Source organism: Phyllostomus discolor, chromosome 3 (genome assembly GCF_004126475.2).
Source record: "Phyllostomus discolor isolate MPI-MPIP mPhyDis1 chromosome 3, mPhyDis1.pri.v3, whole genome shotgun sequence".
Classification (NCBI taxonomy): domain Eukaryota; kingdom Metazoa; phylum Chordata; class Mammalia; order Chiroptera; family Phyllostomidae; genus Phyllostomus; species Phyllostomus discolor.
This window is the reverse complement of record NC_040905.2, coordinates 124,712,226-124,732,863: the sequence shown is the minus strand read 5'-3', so window position 1 is coordinate 124,732,863 and position 20,638 is coordinate 124,712,226. Positions and strand designations below refer to the sequence as shown.

At 37.2% G+C, this 20,638-nt stretch overlaps 1 protein-coding gene across 1 annotated transcript in view; it reads left to right on the top strand.

Moving 5' to 3' along the window:
- The window catches only part of LOC114506931 (ATP-binding cassette sub-family A member 3-like), a 309,809-nt gene that overhangs the window by 255,837 nt on the left and 33,334 nt on the right, over positions 1-20,638 (top strand). The window contains exons 24-25 of the mRNA XM_028524874.2: positions 582-707; positions 914-1,108. Coding sequence (XP_028380675.1) covers positions 582-707; positions 914-1,108 — 321 coding nt within the window. The remainder of the gene's footprint in view (positions 1-581; positions 708-913; positions 1,109-20,638) is intronic.

Here is a 20,638-nt window from a genome sequence, read left to right as displayed (position 1 = left end):
CTGAAGTCACCTGGTCTTGTCAAGATTGCTAAAAAACAACATTATCTTATAATATTTATTTGGAAAAAGTAGAGTATAGGGTTCAGTGAGTTTCTTAGGACAAATCTAGTTAGATTTTGATCATTTTATTAGCTCCCAGTGCAGTTTAATTTTAGAAAAATTTATTTATTGCTAAAAATTTATGACTGTGTTTTTAGAGTTCCTAATCCTACTGACACTATTTCCTTTTTAAGAATCCAAGTGATTAAAAAACATTTATCTAAATATTTTAAATTCTGTCCTTTAAAGATTTAAATTACACATATTAGCGTATTAATTCACACTTTTCCTAGTATGTGAAATAACCTGCCCTCCTCCTCTGGACCACACCTTTATTCTAGTGATGAACTATTTATTATTTAAAATTCAGTCAAGGTGTACATGAGATGTTGAGCTGATGTCCAGAAATGTTTTAAATTTACTCAAACCTTCTGTTTGGACATTTTTGAGATTTTCTCCAGTTTAGGTTTCATGAAGCCAACCAGTCTAGACCAGAGGCCTAAAGAGCAACCATTTGTTTGATTCTTGTCTTGAAAATATAGAAAAAAGTGTCTAAAGAGTTATCTGGAGAATGTGAAGATGAAGATGTAGGAAATGAAAGAAAGAGAATCTTGGGACAGCCTCAGGAGTTGCTGAATTCCACAGTACTTATTAAGGAACTCACAAAGGTAACATTCACTGACAGCATGAGTTGGCTCCATTCCTATAAGATCATGTCATTGGTGTGCAGGACTCACTGAAGTTCTCTGGGATCTATGTGTATTTTCTCAGTATTAGAATTTTTGTGAAACTTTCTAAAGGTAGTTGTCCATAAGGGTCTGGGGTATTTATTATATTCGATCTACAAATATTACTTACTCTATTGATTTTTTAGATATATTTTAAGTATCCAGTCATCCTGGCTGTGAAAAATATCTCCGTTACAATCCAAAAGGGGGAATGCTTCGGATTGCTTGGTTTCAATGGAGCTGGAAAAACTACTACCTTCCAAATTTTAACTGGAGAAGAGATTGCTACTTCTGGTCATGTTTTCATTGATGGCTTTAGTATCACTGACAATATCCAAAAGGTAAGATACTGTTAATATCTGAGATATGAGAAGCATGATGATGTAAAGTACAGGTAACAGGCAGATTGTAGGAGAGAATAGATAGGAATTGTGGTAAGCATTGATATTGATACTGTTGATTAAGTAGATCTGGAGAGAAATAAATTTTTAAAGGGAGCTAGTGAAGCATCAAGAACAAAATATAAGACAAGAGTATCTTTGTGTTCTTTGAAACTGTTAGAGTAAAAGGTAAGTCCTCCCAAGAGTGTATCTTGGGAGGACTATAAGAATAAGGTACTGTAAGGAAGGAAAGACTGGCCAGAAGAAGAAGGTGACTTGAAACTGAGTTGCAACTGAAGCCTTGATCCCTCTTAGAGCTCTGGAACAGAATGGCCTGCGTGAGCAGTCCCAAACTGAAGCAAGATAGCTGTCCTTTGTATCCCTGCAAAGCCTGTCTGTCATTGGCTATACATGCTACCTAAAAGAGAAGGCATAACCTTGAAAGAAACTAAGTGGGGAGAAACATTCAAAAAGTAAATGGTCAGAAGTTTCAAATTCCAAGAAGTCTAGTGCAAGGTAAATCCTGAATAGTGTCCACTGACTTTTGTAACTAGAACTCATTGATGAAGCTCTCAATAACTGTGGCATTAGGGTTAGTTGGGTGGTGGTAATGGAAGCCTGAATGGTTCAATTCTTTCCTCTTCAGTTCATTGAACACTGTCATCATAAAATCAGGAGATGGGGTTGGGGGAGCCTGCATGCTGTAGAATAAACATTAGTTTGGTAACAGAAGTGAAGCTAAGGATTTGGATTATATTTTGAAGAAAGTTATCTGTGAAGCAAAGAGAAGAATTAGAATTTACTCGGAGTTATGAGAAAACAGGAATATTTTATACAATGAACAATTTGATCACTAGACAGGGAAAGGTGAAGATATAAAGAAGTGATAGATGATGAAAGAAGATGAGTGGGTTCTTTCAAGTGGTTCTTGAGATGGAAGGGGTGAGTGGTGTCTCACTAAATGTCATTATTTATACCATTTATCTAATCCCCTTGGAGGACAATCCCCTTGGGACTGTTGTGTAGAATGACAAAAACAATTAAAGAAAGGTTATGCCAAATAGAAGAAGCTAAATTGGGAACCAAAGAGTCCAGATAAAGTGTCAAATTTTAAAAAGACCTGCATGCAAGCAAATAGGAGCATTTTACAATAACTAATTCATAAATCTGAGGGAGTTTTTTCAGTCTTCAGGTACTCTCTCCAAGTTGTTCTGAAATATGGTGATGGTGATCTCTTCATTTTTTCAGGCTTTAAAAACGTTTTTAACATTGTCTATTTTATTGTGGTATAAAATATGTGACATAAAATTTACCATTTGAAATATTTCTCAATGTGCAATTTTTTGGCATTCAGGGCATTTACGTTATTGTGCAAACTTCACCACTATCCATCTCCAGAGCTTCTACATTATTTCAAAATGAAAATATGTACCTATTAAACAATAACTCTTCATCATCTTCTACAATCTGTTAACCACTATTATACATTCTGTTTCTATAAATTTGACTATTCTAGCTACCTTGTATCTATAGAATCATATAATATTTGTTCTTTATGTCTAACTTGTTTCACCTAGCATAATGCCTTTAAGGTTTACATATATGTGTATCCAAATTTATACCATTTTAAAGCTGAATACTATTCTTTTATATGTGTACACCACATTTTGCCCATTAAACCATCGATGGACATTGGGGTTTTCCACTTTTTGGCTATTGTGAATAATGCATTTCTGAACTCGAGTGTACAAATATTTGTTTGAGTCCCATTCAGTAATTTTCTGTATAGTTCTAAAAGTGGAATTTTTAAAACCATAAGTTAATTTGTATAATTTTCTGAAGAAATACCATAATGTATTTTAAAGTGGCTATACCATTTTACATTTGCACCAGCAATTCTTAAGAGTTCCAATTTCTTCACATCATCCCAAAACTTATTTTTTATTGATAAGACCCATCTGAGTGTGAAGTGGTATATCACTGTGGGAGCTTTTAATCTATTGAGGTGACATTGATTTATAAAATTTTGTAGGTTTCAGCTGTACAAGTCTACAATATATCATCTGTATATTGTATTGTGTGTTAACCCCCCAGAATCAAGTCTTCTAGCACCATTTATCCCTCCTTTACCCTCCTCTACCTCCCCTTCCACCCATTCCCTCTGCCAATGAGCATACTCCTATCTGTGTCCATGAGGCTTTCATTCTTGTTTTCTTTGCTTAATCCCTTAACCCTTCTCACCCAGTACCCAAATTCCTCCCGTCTGACAGCTGTTAGCCTGTTCTCTTTGTCCATGAGTCTGTCTCCACTTTATTCATTAGTATATTTTGTTCATTAGATTCCACATATAAGTGAAATCATAGTACTTGTCTTTCTCTGACTGGTTTATTTCACATAGCATAATGCTTTTCAGGTCCATCCTGTCAAAATAGAAAGATTTCCTTCAAATTTACAGCTGAGTGGTATTCCATTGTGTAAATCTACCAGTTATTTTTTTTTTAGCCACTCATCTACTGGTGGGCACTTTGGCTGTTTCTAGATCTTGACTATTGTAAATAGAGCTACTATGAACATGTAGATGCATATATTCTTTTGAAATGATATTTTGGGATTTGTAGGATACATTCCCAAAAGTGGAATTGCTGGTTCAAAAGGCAGTTCATCTTTAACTTTTTTTTAACTTTATGCCTTTGATAAATATTTTATTTTTTATTGTTGTTCAAGTACAGTTGTCTTCATTTTCATCCCACCACACCCCCATGCCCCACTCATCCTTACCTCTCACTCTCAAACCTACTCCCTTTGGCTTTGTCCATGTGTCCTTTATACATACTCCTTGATGGCCCTTCCTCTATTATCCCTCTCCCCACTCCTCTCTGGTAACTGTCAGTTTGTTCTTAATTTCAGTGTCTCTGGTCCTATTTTCCTTGCTCATTTATTTTGTTCATTAGGTTCCACTTATAGGTGAGATCATATGGTATTTGTTGTTTACTGCCTGGTTTATTTCACTTAACATAATGCTCTCCATTTCCAGCCATGCAGTTGCAAAGGGTAGGAGATCCTTTTTTCTTCCTTTCTGCTGCATAGTATTCCATTGTGTAAATGTACCATAGTTTTTTTATGCACTCTTGTGCTGATGGGCACTTTGGCTTTTTCCAGATCTCAGCTATTGTAAATAACACTGCTATAAACATACATAGGGGTGCATGTATTCTTTCAAATTAGCTCCTATCCTTCACAACAGCAAGGAAGGAACTGAAAAGCATTATGCTAAGTGCATTAAGCCAGGTGGTGAAAGAGAAATACCATATGATCTCACCTATAAATGGGACTTAATCAACAAAACAAATAAGCAAGCAAAATACAACCAGAGACATTTTTAACTTTTTGAGAGAACTCCATACTATATAGTTCACAGAGGCTGTACTAGTCTGCATTCCCCCCAATAGTGCAAGAGGATTCCCTTGTCTCCATATCCTTACAGGCACTTTTTGTTTGTTGACTTATTAATGATAGCTATTTTGGCAGGTGTGAGGTGATAACTCATTGTGGTTTTAATTTGCATCTCTCTGATAACTAGTGATATTGAGCATCTTTACATGTCTGTGGGGCCTCTGTATGTCCTCTTTGACTAATTGTCTATTTATGTCCTTTGTCAATGATTGTTTGTCTTCCTCATGTTGAGTTGTAAAAATTCTTTAAATATTTTGGAAATTAAGCCCTTATCAGATACATCATTGGCAAATATGATCTCCTGTACAGTGAATTCCCTTTTCATTTTGTTGATGGTTTCTTTTGCTGTGTATAAGCCTTTTAATTTGATGAAGTCCCATTTGTTTATATTTTCTTTATGTCCCTTGTCCTAGAAGATATATCAGCAAAAACATTCCTATGAGAGATGAATGAGATTTCACTCCCTAAGTTTTCTTATAGATTGTTATGGTTTTGTGACTTACAAACTAATTATTTAGTTTTCTTAATCAAGTTCGAGTTTACTCTTATGCATTGTGTAAGTTGGTGGTCTAGATTCATATTTTCATATGTACCTATCCAACTTTCTCAACACCATTTATTTTTTAAATATGTTTTGTTGATTATGCTATTACAGTTGTCCCATTTTTCTCACTTTAATTCCCCTCCACCCTGCATCCCTCCTCCCACTTGCATCACCCCCCTGATTTAATCAGGGGGACATGTCATGTCCATGGACCACACATAAAAGTTCTTTGGCTTCTATATTTCTTATACTATTCTTAACCTCATCTTGTCTATTTTCTACCTACCAACTATGCTTATACCCCGTACTATTTCCCCCATTTCCCCTTGCCCTTCCCTGCTGGTAACCCTCCAAGTGATCTCTATTTCTGTCAATCAGTTACTGTTCCAGTTGTTTGCTTAGTTTGTTCTTGTTTTTGTTTTTTAAGCTTTGGTTGTTGATAGTTGTGAATTTGTTGTCATTTTACTGTTCATGTTTTTGATCTTCCTTTTCTTAGATGAGTCCCTTTAACATTTCTGTAATAATGGCTTGGTGATGATTAACTTCTTTAACTTGATCTTATCTGGGAAGTGCTTTAGCTGCCCTTCCATTCTAACTGATAGCTTTGCTGGATAGAGTAAGCTTGGATCTACATCCTTGACTTTTATGACTTTGAATACTTCTTTGCAGCCCCTTCTTGCTTGTAAGGTTTGTTTTGAGAAATCAGCTGATAGTCTGATGGGAACTCCTTTGTGGGTAACTCTTTCCTTTTGCTGCTTTCTTAAAAAAAATTTCTCCTTACCTTTAATCTTGGCTAATGTAATTATGATATATCTGGGTAGATGTTTCCTTGGGTCCAGCTTTTTGGGTCTCTCTGAGCTTCCTGGACTTCTTGGAAGTCTATTTCCTTTACCAGATTGGGGAAGTTCTCCTCCATTATTTTTCCAATAAGTTTCCAATTCCTCGCTTTTCCTCTTCTCCTTCTGACACCCCTATGATTCAGATGTTAGAATGTTTAAAGTTGTCCCAGAAGTTCCTAAGCCTCTCCTCATTTTTCAAATTCTTGTTTCTTCATTCTGTTCTGATTGAATGTTTATTTCTTCCTTGTGGTCCAAACCATTGATTTGAGCCCTGGTCACCTTCCCATCACTGTTGGCTCCCTGTGCATTTTTCTTTATTTACCTTTCATAGCCTTCATTTTTTCCTCTATTTTTCAATCATACCCAAACATTTCTGTGAGCATCATGTGAGCATCAAAACCAGTGTTTTGAACCCTGCATCTGACAGGTTGGCTATCTCTTCATCACTTTTAGATGTATTTTTCTGGAGTTCTCTTCTGTTCTTTCATTTGGGCCATTTTTTGTCTGTGTGTATCTGTTACATAGTATGGGATGGAGCCTTAGGTATTCACCAGCATGGGGCAACCCATGTAGCTGTGTTGTGGTGCTGTATGCGGGTGAGGGGTCAGAGAGAAAACAATGTCACTTGCTCCACTCTCAGCAGGCTTTCAGTCACTTTCTCCACTACCTACAAGCAAATTGGGCCCTTCTGGTGCTTATTCCCAGGTGGGTGAGTTTGTGTACATTCTAGGACTCTTTTGGTCTCTCCAATGTACTCTTCTGTGAGGCTGGGATTTTTTCTTGCCACTGCAACCCCCCACAAGTTTTTACAGTCAGAGGTTTTGAGGGTTTATTTCCCTGCACTGGAAGCCTGGATTGCACGGTCTGTCTTGCTCCCCAGTTTTTCTTCCCAGTTTATGCACACACAAATGTGAGACTGCCTGGTCCACCAGATGCTGTCTCACCTGCCCAGGTCCTTTGGCCACCACCTTGCCATGTGTTCTCTCTACCCCAGCTGCCCATCTCTGCCCCTCCTACTGGTCTAGATGAATGTTTCCTTAACTCCTTTGTTTTCAGACTTCCAAACAGTTCAATTTTCTGGCAGTTTTGGTGTTTTTGTTTTTAAATTTGTTGTTGTTCTTCTTTTGGTTGTGTAAAGAGGTACAGTGTATCTACCTATGCCTCCATCTTGGCCAGAAGTCCTCAACACCACTTATTGAAGGGACTGTCTTTACTCCATTGAATGATCTTGCCTCCTTTTCCAATTATTAATTAATCATAGCAGCATGGGTTTATTTTTGAGTTCTCTATTCTGTTCCTTTAATCTATATACATTTTGTATGTGTTTTGATTACAATGGCTTTATCGTATAGCTCGATCTGGTATTGCAATCCCTCCAACTTACTTCTTTTTTCCTCGAGATTATCGAGGCTATTCAAGGTCATTTGTGGTTCCATAAAAATTTTTGTAATATTTATTCTGGATCTGTGAAATATGCCATTGATATTTAAGTAGGAATTTCATTGAATCTATAAATTGCTTTGAATAGTATGGATGTTTTTATAACACTAATTCTTCCATTTCACGAACACAATATATGCTTCCACTTGTTTGTGTCTCCTTCAATTTTCTTCTTCATTGTCTTATAATTTTTTGACTACAGTTTTTTACATCCTTGGTTAAATTTATTCTTATGTATTTTTGAAACAAGTGTACCTAGGATTTTTCCTTAGTTTCTCTTCCATTAGTTCACTATTAGAGTATAAAAATACAACTCATTTCTAGACATTTACTTTGTATCCAGCTACTTTACTGAATTCATTTATAGTTCTAGCAGTTTTTTTTTTTTTTTGAGGAACCTTTAGGGTTCTCTATTTACAGTGTAATGTTATCCACAAATAATGACAGTTTTATTTCTTTATTTCCAATTTAAATGTGTATTCTTTTTTGTTTCTGTCTTATTACTGTGGCTAGGATTTCCAGTACTATGTTGAATAAGAATGGTGAAAGTGAATGTCCCTGGCTTGTTCCCAATCTTAAGAAAAATGCTTTTAGTTTTTATATGAGTATGATGTTAGCTGTGAGTTTGTCATGCATGCCCTTTCTTATGTCAAGGTATGTGGCCTCTACTCCCACTTTGCTGAGAGTGTTTATCATAAATGGTGATGGAGTTAATCAAATGCTTTTTCTGCATCTATTGATATGATCATGTGATTTTTATCCTTCTTTTTGTCTATGTGGTATACTATGTTTATTAATTTGCAGATAATGTACAAATCTAGAAACCCTGGAATAAAACCTAGTAGATCAAGGTGTATGAAATTTTGCTGTATTGCTGAATTTGGTTTGCTAATATTTTGTTGAGGATTTTAGCATCTCTGTTTAACAAGGATTTTGGCCTATAATTTTCTTTCCTTGTAATATCATTATCTGGTTTTAGAATTAAGATAATGCTGGCCTAATAAAATGAACTCAGTCATTTCTCTCCTCTTGAAATTTTTGGAATAGTTTGAGAATAGATGTTAGTTCTTTGAATGTTTGGTAAATTAACTCATGAAGCACCTCATCTAAGACTTGTATTTGTCGGGGGGTTTTTTTATTGCTGCTTCATTTTCATTAGCTGTAATCCATCAGTTAAGATTTTCAAATTTTTCTGATTCAGTTTTGAAAGACTGTGTTTCTAGAAATTTATCCATTTTGCCTATTTTGTTCAATCTTCTGGCAAAGAGTTGCTTATGGTATTTTCTTAACAATAATTTTTATTTCTGTGGTATCAGTTGATACTTATCTGCTTTCATTGCTTTAATTTTATTTATTTGGGTCTTCACTTTTTTTTGTCTTTATGAGTCTGGCTAAAGATTCATCAATCTTGTTTAGCTTCAAAGAACCAGCTCTCAGTTTCATTGACCTTATGTATTGTTCTTTTTGTCTCTATGTCATTTACTTCTCCTCTGATATTTATTATTTTCTTCCCTCTACTTACTCTGTGCCTTATTTTTTGTTTTCCCTAGTTCTTTTAAGTGTAGGGTTAAATTATTTATCTGATATTTTTCTTGCTTCTTGAGGTAGTTGTGTATTGCTATAAACTTGATCTCAGGACTGCTTTCAGTGTGCCTCATAGATTTTGTGTCGTTGTGTGTTTATTTTCATTTGTTTCCAGGTAATTTTTGATTCCTTCCTTGATCTCATTGATAGCCAGTTCATTATTTAATAACACCTTATTTAGCCTTCATGTGTTTGAACATTTTTGAGTTTTTTTTACTTGTATTTGAAATGTAGTTTCATGCCATTGGGATCTAGGAAGATGCTTGGTATGATTTCAGACTTCTTTAATTTGTTACAACTTATTTTCTGTCCTAACATTAATCTGTCCTGGAGAATCTTCCATGTGATCAATTAAATTCATGTGATGCAGTGTGTCATGTAACATTACAATGTCCTTCTTGACTTTTTTTCTGAAAGAGCTATCTATTAATGACACTGAGGTGTTAAAATTCCATACTCTGATTGTATTGCTATTGATCTTTCTTAAAATCTGCCAAAATTTTTTAATGTATTTTGGTGCTCCCATATTGACTGCATATATGTTTACGAGAATTATATCCTCTTGTTGTCTAAATTCCTTTAGTATTATGTAGTGGCTTTCTTTGTCTCTATTATGGCCTTTGCTTTGAAGTCTGTTTTGACAGAAGTATTACTACCCTACCTTTCCTTTTATTTCAATTTCCATGGAATTTTATTTATTTCTTTACTTTTAGTCTGTGTCAAAATTTTTTTTCTGAGGTGGGTCTCTTTTCTTAAATTCTTTTTATTGTTCAAGTACAATTTTTTCCATTTTCACCCCACCATGCCACAGTACCACACCCATCCCCACCTCCCAACCTCAAACCCACACCCTTTGGCTTTGTCCATGTGTCCTCCACCCATGTTCCTTGATGCCCCCCCCCCATTGTCCCTCTCCCCCTTCCTCTCTGGTTACTGTCAGATTGCTCTTTATCTTAATGCCTCTAGTTGTATTTTGCTTGCTTGTTTGTTTTGTCGATTAGGTTCCACTTATAGGTGAAGTCATATGGTATTTCCCTTTCACTACATTGGTGTTTCACTTAGCATAAAGCTCTCCAGTTCCATCCATGCTGTCACAAAGGGAAGGAGCTCCTTCTTTCTTTCTGCTGCATAGTATTTCATTGTGTAAATGTACCATGGTCTTTTGATCCATTTATTTACAGATGGGCACTTAAATTGCTTCCAGCATTTGGCTATAATGAGTTGTGCTGCTATGAACATTGGGGTACATAAGTTCTTTTGGATTGGTGTTTTAGGATAACTGGGGTATAATCCCAACAATGGTATTGCTAGGTGAAAAGGCAGTTCCATTTTTAGTTTCTGAGGAAATTCCATACTGTTTTCCATAGTGGCTGTACCAGTCTGCATTCCCACCAACAGTAGACTAGGGTTCCCTTTTCTTCTCAACCTTCACAGCACTTGTTGTTTGTTAAGTTGTTCATTATGGCCATTCTAACCAGTGTAAAGTGGTATCTCATTGTGGTTTTAATTTGCGTCTCTCAGATGGCTAATGATGCTGAACATCTTGTCATATGTCTCTGGGCCCTCTGTATGTCCTCCTTGGAGAAATGTCTGTTCAAGACCTTAATCCATTTTTGAATTGGGTTGTTTTTCTTTCTGGAGTGGAGTCATATGAATTCTTTTTTTTTAATTTTTTAAATATATTTTATTTATTATGCTATTACAGTTGTTCCATTTCCCCCCTTCACTCCCTTCCACCCTGCACATCCTCTCCCACCCACATTCCCCCCCCTTTAGTTCATGTCCATGTGTCATAAGTTCTTTAGCTTCTACATTTCCCATACTATTCTTTCCCTCCCTCTGTCTATTTTCTACCTACCATCTACACTACTTATTCTGCGTACCTTTTCTTCTCTCTCCTCCTCCCACTCCCCTGTTGCTAACCCTCCATGTGATCTCCATTTCTGTGGTTCTGTTCCTGTTCTAGTTGTTCGCTTAGTTTGTTTTTGTTTTTGTTTTAGGTGTGGTTGTTAATAATTGTGAGTGTGCTATCACTTTACTGTACAAGTTTTTTATCTTCTTTTTCTTAGATAAGTCCCTTTAACATTTCATAACATAAGGGCTTGGTGATGATGAACTCCTCTAACTTAACCTTATCTGAGAAGCACTTTATCTGCCCTTCCATTCTAAATGAAAGCTTTGCTGGATAGAGTAATCTTGGATGTAGGTTCTTGTCTTTCATGACTTGGAATACTTCTTTCCAGCCCCTTCTTGCCTGCAAGGTCTCTTTTGAGAAATCAGCTGACAGTCTGATGGGAACTCCTTTGTAAGTAACTCTCTCATTTTGTCTTGCTGCTTTTAAGATTCTCTCCTTATCTTTAATCTTGGGTAATGTAATTATGATGTGCCTTGGTGTATTCCTCCTTCAATCCAGCTTCTTTGGGTCTCTCTGAGCTTCCTGGACTTCTTAGAAGTCTATTTCCTTTACCAGATTGGGGAAGTTGTCCTTCATTATTTGTTCAAATAAGTTTTCAATTTCTTGCTCTTCCTCTTCTCCCTCTCGTATTCCTATAATTAGGATGTTGGAATGTTTAAAGATGTCCTGGCAACTCCTAAGCCTCTCCTCATTTTTTTGAATTCTCATTTCTTCATTCTTTTCTGTTTGGTTGTTTCTTTCTTCCTTCTGGTCCACTCATTGATTTGAGTCCCAGTGTCCTTCCCATCACTGTTGGTTCCCTGTATGTTTTCCTTTATTTCACTTAGCATAGCCTTCATTTTTGCATCTGTTTTGCAACGAAATTCAACCAATTCTGTGAGCATCCTGATTACTAGTTTTTTGAACTGTGCATCTGATAGGTTGACTATCTCATCACTTAGTTGTAGTTGTTCTGGAGCTTTGATCTGTTCTTTGTTTGGGTCATTTTGTTGTTGTCATTTTGGCTCACCTGTTACGTAGTGAGGAGCAGAGCTTAGGTGTTCACCGGGGCATGGCAACCTATGTCGCTGGATTGTGACACTGTACGTGGGGGAGGGGTCCGAGAGGGAACAGTGGCACTTGCTCCATTCTACCGGATTTCAGTCACTTCCCCCACTTTCCCCACTTCCCCCAAGAAAACTGGGCCCTTTTGGTGCTAATTCCTGTGTGGGTTGAATTATGTACATTCTAGGATCCTGTGGTCCTGTGGGTCTCTCCAACGAACTCTCCTGTGAGGCTGGGAGTTTCTCCCAACACCTCAACCCCCACAGGTGTTTTCAATCAGTGTTTTGAGGTTTTATTTCCCTGCACTGGGACCCTGGGTTGTGAGGTCTGTCTTGCTCCCCAGTTTCACCTGGTTTATCTGAGTGCGAATGTGGGACTGCCCGGTCTGCCAGCCACCTGGTGCACCACGCCCCTCCACAATCTGCTGCCTCACTGTGTCTGCCAGCCGTAGCCTGCAAGCCCGGGATCCACCAGCTGCTGCCTTGTACCCCTGGGTCTGCCAGCCACCATTTTGCCTCGACCCCTCTCTGCCCGGCCACCCAACTATGCCCCCCCTAATGGTCTGGATGAATGTATCTACTTTAACTCCTTGGTTGTCAGACTTCCATACAGTTCAATTTTCTGTCCGTACTGGTTGTTTTTGTTTCTAAATTGTTGTTGTCCTTATTTTGTTTGTGCGAGGAGGCACAGTGTGTCTAACTACACCTGCATCTTGACCAGAAGTCCTGGTCATTATTTCTTAAAACAGATTCTTGCTCATTTACTTTTTCTCTTCTCCTTCATGGTGCCCTATGATATGAATATTGTTATGCTTCATGGTGTCCCTTAAAGTATTTTTATTCATACTAATTCCTTTTTGTTTTTGCTACTCTGATTGTGGTGTTTTTTTCTACTTTGTCTTCCAAATCACTGATTCAATCCTCTGCTTCACCTAACATATTTTTTATTCCTTTTGTGTACTCTTTAAAAAAATGTTACTTATTTATTTTTAGAGACAGGGGAAGGAAGGGAGAAAGAGAGGGAGAGAAACATCAATGTGTGGTTGCCTCTCCCATATCCCCTACTGGGGACCTGGTCTGCAACCCAGGGATGTGCCCTGACTGGGAATAGAACCAGTGATTCTTTAGTTCATAGGCCAGCAGTAAATCCATTGAGCCACACCAGCCAAGGCCCTTTCAATGTACTCTTGATGTCAGATATGATCATCTATTTTGACTGTTTTTATTTCATGTTTTCTATGTCCTTTTTCATGCTGTTGTGGTTCTCACTAAGTTACTTAAGCACCCTTATACCCATTACTTTCAATTACCTATCTGATAGATCACACGCTTCATATATTTTATGTCTTTTTCTGGAGAGTTCTCGTGTTCTTTTGCTTGTGGCTTGTTTCTTTGTCTCCCCATTTTGGCTACCTCTTTGTGTTTGTATCTATATATTAGATAGATCTTCTGGGATTCCCAGTCTTAGTGGGATGGCCTTATATAGTTGGTGTTTCAGAGCCTCCAGCAACATAGTCTCCTTGATCACCTGAACTGGGTGCTCTAGGAATTTCCCTTGTGTGTATAATGTGAGCCTCCCTTTTGTAATTGGGTCTTGATTTCTATTGGTCTATTTGTGTGTGTGATCAACCCTCAGACTGGCCTCAGCTCAACCTCAATCACGGCATTCAAGTTGCTATGCAGGTGCTGACCACTTGATGCTAAATTCACCTCTGCAATTTTTACTGACTGTTTGCACAGCTTATTGGATCCTTCTCTGATGTTGCTGGAAAATAATTACTTGGTCTGTTGGTTCTGGGCCTCTTTGGGGGGCTTTGGTGAAGCCAATGTCAGAAGCTTTCTGTTCCTGGCACTCAGCAACTTGTTTGGAACTACAAGCAATCCACTGTTTGTGGCTCCCTCTGCTGATCTTGGGTGTGCACAAGAAGGACAAAACTGAACACCAAGGGCAGCTCTTTCCAACCCCAGGAACAGGGGCAGGTCAACAAAAGTCCCAAGACAACCTGATAAAATTTGCCTGCACCTGCCTCAATCTGCCAGCTGTCTGTTAGGCTCAGCCACTGAGGTAGAATTAAGATAATGGGACTAGTGGATCTCCCATGAGGGGAAGGTGCTATTCAGTCTTCAGGGAAGGGGGTGGATATGGTCCTCACCTCAGAGCCACACGATTCAGTCTGTATTGGATTTTGCCCTGACCTCCCTGTTGCAGAGCCCCCAAAACACAGGTGGATAGGACTCCAAAGCCCTGAAGTTGAGTCTGCTGAAAGCTGAGGGGGTGGTTCTATAGATCTTCCGTGAAGTTGAGCACTAGTCAGATTCACAGTAAAATGGTGGTAAGAGCCCCCTCAAGCCAGACAACTCAGTCACTGATACCCTATGAATGTACCCACAACTCTACACCCTGGCCAAGACAACTGACTTCTCAACACAGCCTAAAATCCACAGGATGGGGTGATGGTGAGTTTAGAGTGTGGGGCAGTTGCTTTCCCTCAGGCTAATGCTGCACAGAGAAGGCAGTGCTCCACCCAAGAAAGAGGGCAACTGTGGTATCCATGAATGACTCAGTACTGGAATGCTGGTGGCTTTCTTTCCAGCTTCCTTCACAGAGCCAGGAACCCCAGACTCTCCTCATGTGACTCTAGTCTGCTCCACCCTTTCTCCACCATAGCCCAAGGTAAGTTGCTATAAACAAAATTTTGTGTCATGGCTCTCTAAGAGGATGCCTGTATTTCCAGCAGACTTTGTCTGCCCCTGGTGGACAGAAACCTCATTGCTTTCCACAGCCAGATGTTATATCAGCATCTCTTCCTGGCTCTGGTGCTCTGTGCTGGGAAACTGCCTTGGGGTTTAAGCTCCGTATTTTTCAGATGGACTCCCTCTCACAGCTGAGATATCCTTCCAGAACCTCAGCTGCTACCTGTGGGAACAGGGCCAGCCATTTTTGCACCTCTACCAGTTCTAACACTCTTGATGTGGCTTTTTCTATAAATCTTTGGTTATAAGATTCATCTTTAGCTAGTCTTCAGTTGGTTATTTAGGATGATTGTCCTGGGAGGAAATGATTGTAACTTTTACCCACTCTGCCGCCATCTTAAAATCCTAGATCACAAACTTTTGACAAAACTCCCTTTAGGCCTCCACAGCTCTAAAACATGGAGTCATATTCCAACCCATTTCTGCACATGAAGCTTTGAAGTTCTCCATTCTCAGCCATCACCTATCTGCTGTAGATGATTGATGAATTCTGCACAATAATACTGGAATGTTTTTTCCCCAAAATACTCATCTTTTTTCCTACTAATAAGCTGCTTGACCCCTGACTTGTTATTGTGGTTTGATTTACATTTCTCTAATGATTTTGATGTTGTTCATCTTTTCATGTGCTGATTGGCCATTTGTGTTTGTTTGTTTGTTTTTTTTTAGTATCTGCCTGTTTAATTTCTTAGTACATTTTTAAATTGGGTTGTTTGGTATTTGTTCTTTATGTATTCTGGATAATTATTCCTTATTGTATGTATAGTTAACAAATATTTTCTCTCATTCTGTTGGCTGCATTTCCAATATCCTTTGATGCACAAAATTTTAAAATTTTGATGAAGGACAAATTATATATCCTTTCTTTTATTGTCTGTGTTTTTTGTTTTATATCTGCAAAATCATTACCAAATCCAATATTGTGAGCTTCTCCCTATGTTTTCTTCTTTTTTCAAAAATATAAACCATTCTCTTATTACTCAATCAAAGTACTTTTTCTACATTACAGTGGTGGGCAAAAGCAGGTTTACAATTGTATGTGAAACGCAGATTTTATAGATTTTTTTTCAATTGTTATTCAAGTAAAAATTGTCTCCATTTTCACCCCACCATCCCCCCCACCCCATCACTTTCCCACCTCCCACCCTTGAACCCACCCCCTTTGGCTTTGTCCATGTGGCCTTCATACATGTTCCCTGATAGCCCCCCTATTATACCCTATTATTCCTCTCACCTCTCTGGTTACTGTCAGATTGTTATTTATTCAATGTCTCGGCTTCTATTTTGCTTGCTCGTTTGTTTTGCTGAGAAAGTTCCACTTATAGGTGAGGTCATATGGGATTTGTCTTTTACCACCTGGCTTGTTTCACTTAGCATAATGCTTTCCAGTTCTACCCATGCTGTTGCAACAGGTAAGAGCTCCTTCTGTCTTTCTTAAGTGTAATATTATATTGTGTAAATGTTCACAGTTTTTTGATTCACTCATTTACAGATGGGCACTTACGTTGCTTCCAGCACTTGGTTATTGTGAATTATGCTGCTATGAACATTGGGGTGCATAGGTTCTTTTGAACTGCTGTTTCAGGATTCTATTTTTCCCCTATGTTTTCTTCTAAGAGTCTTATAGTGTTAACTTTTTTAGGTCTTTGATCCATTTTAGTTAACTATTATATGGTAAAAGGTAAGGGCCAAAAGTCAGTCTTTGCATGTGAACAAATACATAGTTGTCCCAGCACCATTTGTTGAAAAGTCTGCTCTTTACCTCATGAATTTCCTTGGCACCCTTGTTGAAAATCATTTGGCCATTTTTGCAAGGGTTTATGTGTGAGGTATCCTGTTTCACTGTTCTATATGTCAGTCTTTATGCCAGTAATATAGTCTTTTGATTACTGTAGCTTTTTAGCAAGTGTTAAAATCAGGAAGTATGAGTTCTCCAAATTTATTTTGCTTTTATGAGGTTCTATTGGCTAATTATGGACTCTTGAGCATCCATATAAGTATTAGTAATGGGTTTTTCTATTTCTGCAAAAGAATCATTATGATTTTTATATAGACTGCAGTGAATCTGTAGATACTTTTGGTAGCTTTGACATCTTAATACTGAATCTCTTAATCTGTGAACATAAGATGTTTTTCCATTTATTTATGTCTTCTTTAAATGTTTTTTAGTATTCAGTGTACATATATTTTGATTTATTTGTTATCTATTCCTAAGTATTTAATTATTTTGGGTGTTATTGTCGATCAAATTGTGGTTTTTTAAATTTCCTCTTTAAATTATTCATTGTTAGTGTATAGAAATGTAATTGATTTTTGCATGTTGATTTTGTATTTTATAACTTTGCTAAATTTGTTTATTCTAACTGGTTTTTCATGTCTGGTTTTCATGTGTGTGTGAGCTCTGGGGTTTCCTATATATGAGATCATATGATCTGTAAAAAGTGATAATTTCACTTGCTTCTTTCTAATTTGAATATTTTTAATTTATTTTTCTTGCCAAATAACTTTGGATAGAATTGTCAATATTCTGTTGAATAGAAGTGGTGAAAGCAGGCATTCTTGTTATACTCTTGATTTTTGGAGGAAAGCTTTCAGTTTTCCACCATTAAGTGTGATGATAGCTATGGACTTTTTTATATTGACTTTTTTATGGTGAAGAAAATTCCTGCTTTTCCTAGTTGTTGTGTGTTTTTATTATGGAAGCATGTTAAATTTTGTCAAAGCATTTTCTTCATTAATTAAGTTGACTATTCATTCTGTTAATGTGGTATGTTAAATAAACTGATTGATTTTTGTATATTAAACTATCCTCCCATTCCAGAAATAAATCCCACTTAGTCATGGTCTATAATTTGAATAGGCTACTGAATTATGTTTTCTAGCAATATGTCAAGGGATATTGTATCAATATTCACAAAAGATATAGGTCTATTTTTTTGTCTTTTTATACCTTTGGTACAAGGGAATTTGTGGCATCTAAAAATGAACTAGGAGGTGTCATTCTTTTAAATTTTTGGAAAAGTTTGAGAAGGGCTGGTGTTAATTCTTTTTGAAGTGTTTGGTAGAACTCATCAATGAAATATCATCTGGCCAGGGCTTTTCTTTCTTTGGAGGTTTGTGATTAGTTATTCAATCCTTTTATTAGCTATCAGTCTATTTATATTTTTCTGTTTAGTTATGATTCAGTCTCAATATATTTTGTGTCTCTAGGAATTTTTCTATTTCATCTATGTTACCTAATTTGCTGCTATGCACATAATTATTATAGTGTCTTATAATCTTTGTATAGACTCATAGATACAGAGAACAGACTGAGAGCTGTCAGAGGGGAGGGGTTTGGGGGATCAAAAAAGGTAAAAGGATTGAGGAAAAAATAAAAACCCATAGACACAGACAATGGTATGGCGATTACCAGAGAGAAAGGGGGATGGAAGGAGATAGAATAGGGTAAAGGGGGAGTAAATGGTGATGGAAGGAGACTTGACTTTGGGTGGTATACACATGGATGATTTATTATAGAACTGCACACCTGAAACCTACATAATATTATTAACCATTATCCACCTCAATAAATTCAATATGAGTTTTTAATGACTTTTCAGGGAAAAGAAAGTTGCTTCTTTTCCATCTTTGCAGACTGGTTCTGCTCCAAGGCATTTCTTCACTATTTAACTAAATATGTTCTAAACCTATGAATTAGCTCTATATAATAGTTTACCTTGTTTTCAAGTCTTTTCTGTGCATCTTGCCTGTGCCTGTTTGTGTAAGGTTTTATATTCTTCCATATACATGGCTTCTTTTGACTGTCTTAATTTACCAAAGAATGTCACTCCTTAGGAACTTGGATGTTCTAGTGTGTTTCTTCCCTATAAATCTTGGCCCAGGAGTCCTCAGGTCTTTAGACTTCTGCAGCTTTTATGAGAACTGCCATCTGGTTTTTAGCTTAGGCAAAATAAAAACCATTCCTTCATACACTCCCCAGTTAGGTCATTGAAAATATGCTTCTTCTAGTTTGAGGGAGGCCATAGAGAAATGGTCTGCTACCTGCTCCAGACCAAGTCTGTTCTCCCTCAGGAATGGGTTGGGCAAGGTTGAATAAACATGCCACAAAATTTCCTACCATTTTAAAGTAGCTTTTTCTTGATTGAACATTCACTTGGTTGCTGTAAATTTTAACTGTGGTCTAGGGCTCTTGTAAAATCATTTTAGTCACTTTCTGGTTGTTTTTAAGGTTTCCATGAGGAAAAAGGACTTGGAGCTTCATAGCCTGCCATTTCACTTATATCACTCTCTTTAATATTGTTTTGCAATTCTACCCCTAAAGTCTTTTACAGTTTAGTAGATTTATTTCCTTGTATGTTATGGATTTTATTCATACTATTAATGATGTCTTTTTTAGCATATCATAAGTTGTAGTATTTAAGAATGCTATTGAATTTTGTATGCTAATCTTACTACCTAGAAACCTAGATCAACTAATTCTCTAATTAGCTTTCATAGTTTTTGTATAGATTATCTTGGCTTTTCTATGGAGATAGGTTTATCATCTAAAGATAATGACAATTTTTCTTCCTTCCCAATTGCCATACCTCATTTCTTGTGCTTGTGTATAAAGTATGACCACCAGTACAATGCTGGATGCTGCATTGATAAGGGATATCTTATTTTTCTGCTTTTGAATGGAATATTTCTAAATTTCTACACTGTATATTATATTTGGTAGCTACCATCTATCAATTTAAGAAAATTCATTTGTATGCTTAAGCTACTGAAAGCTTTTAGCATTTTAGTGTCTGTTTTTATTGTGTGCATTGTTTGAATCACTTGAAAATATTACATAGTTTTCTCTTTTATTAATGTATATTACTAATCATTTTATTTTTTGTTTTCTTTTTTTAGCATTTTATTTATTTATTTATTTATTTATTTTAATATATTTTATTGATTATGCTATTACAGTTGTCCCATTTCCCCCTTCACTCCCCTCCACCCTGTGCCCCCTCTCCCACCCACATTCCCCCCCTTTAGTCCATGTCCATGTGTCATACTTATGAGTTCTTTAGCTTCTACATTTCCCGTACTATTCTTGCCCTCCCCCATCTATTTTCAACCTACATTCTATGCTACTTACACTCTATACCTTTTCCCTCCTCTCTCCTCCTCCCACCCCTACTCCTAGCCCCCCCTTGTGCCCTCTATTTCTGTAGTTCTGTTCCTATTCTAGTTGTTTACTTAGTTTCTTTTGGTTTTGCTTTAGGTGTGGTTGTTAATAATTGTGAGTTTGCTGTCCTTTTACTATAAATGTCTTTTCTTTATCTTCTTTTCTTAGATAAGTCCCTTTAGCATTTCATAAAGTAAGGGCTTGGTGATGATGAACTCCTTTAACTTGACCTTATCTGAGAAGCACTTTATCTGCCCTTCCATTCTAAATGAGAGCTTTGCTGGATAGAGCAATCTGGGATGTAGGTTCTTGTCTTTCATGACTTGGAATATTTCTTTCCAGCCCCTTCTTGCCTGTAAGGTCTCTTTGGAGAAATCAGCTGACAGTCTGATGGGAACTCCTTTGTAGGTGACTGTCCCCTTACCTCTTGCTGCTTCTAGGATTCTCTCCTTCGTTTTTACCCTGGCTAATGTAATTATGATGTGCCTTGGTGTGTTTCTTCTTGGGTCCAACTTCTTTGGGGCTCTCTGTGCTCCTTGGATTTCTTGGAAGACTGTTCCCTTTGCCAGTTTGGGGAAGTTCTCCTTTATTATTTGTTCAAATAACTTTTCCACTTGTTGGTCCTCCCCTTCTGGTACCCCTATAATTCGGATGTTGGAACGTTTAAAGGTGTCCTCGATGGTCTTAAGCTTTTCTTCGATTTTTTGAATTCTTATTTCATCATGCTCTCCTGCTTGGTTGATTCTATCTTCCTTCTG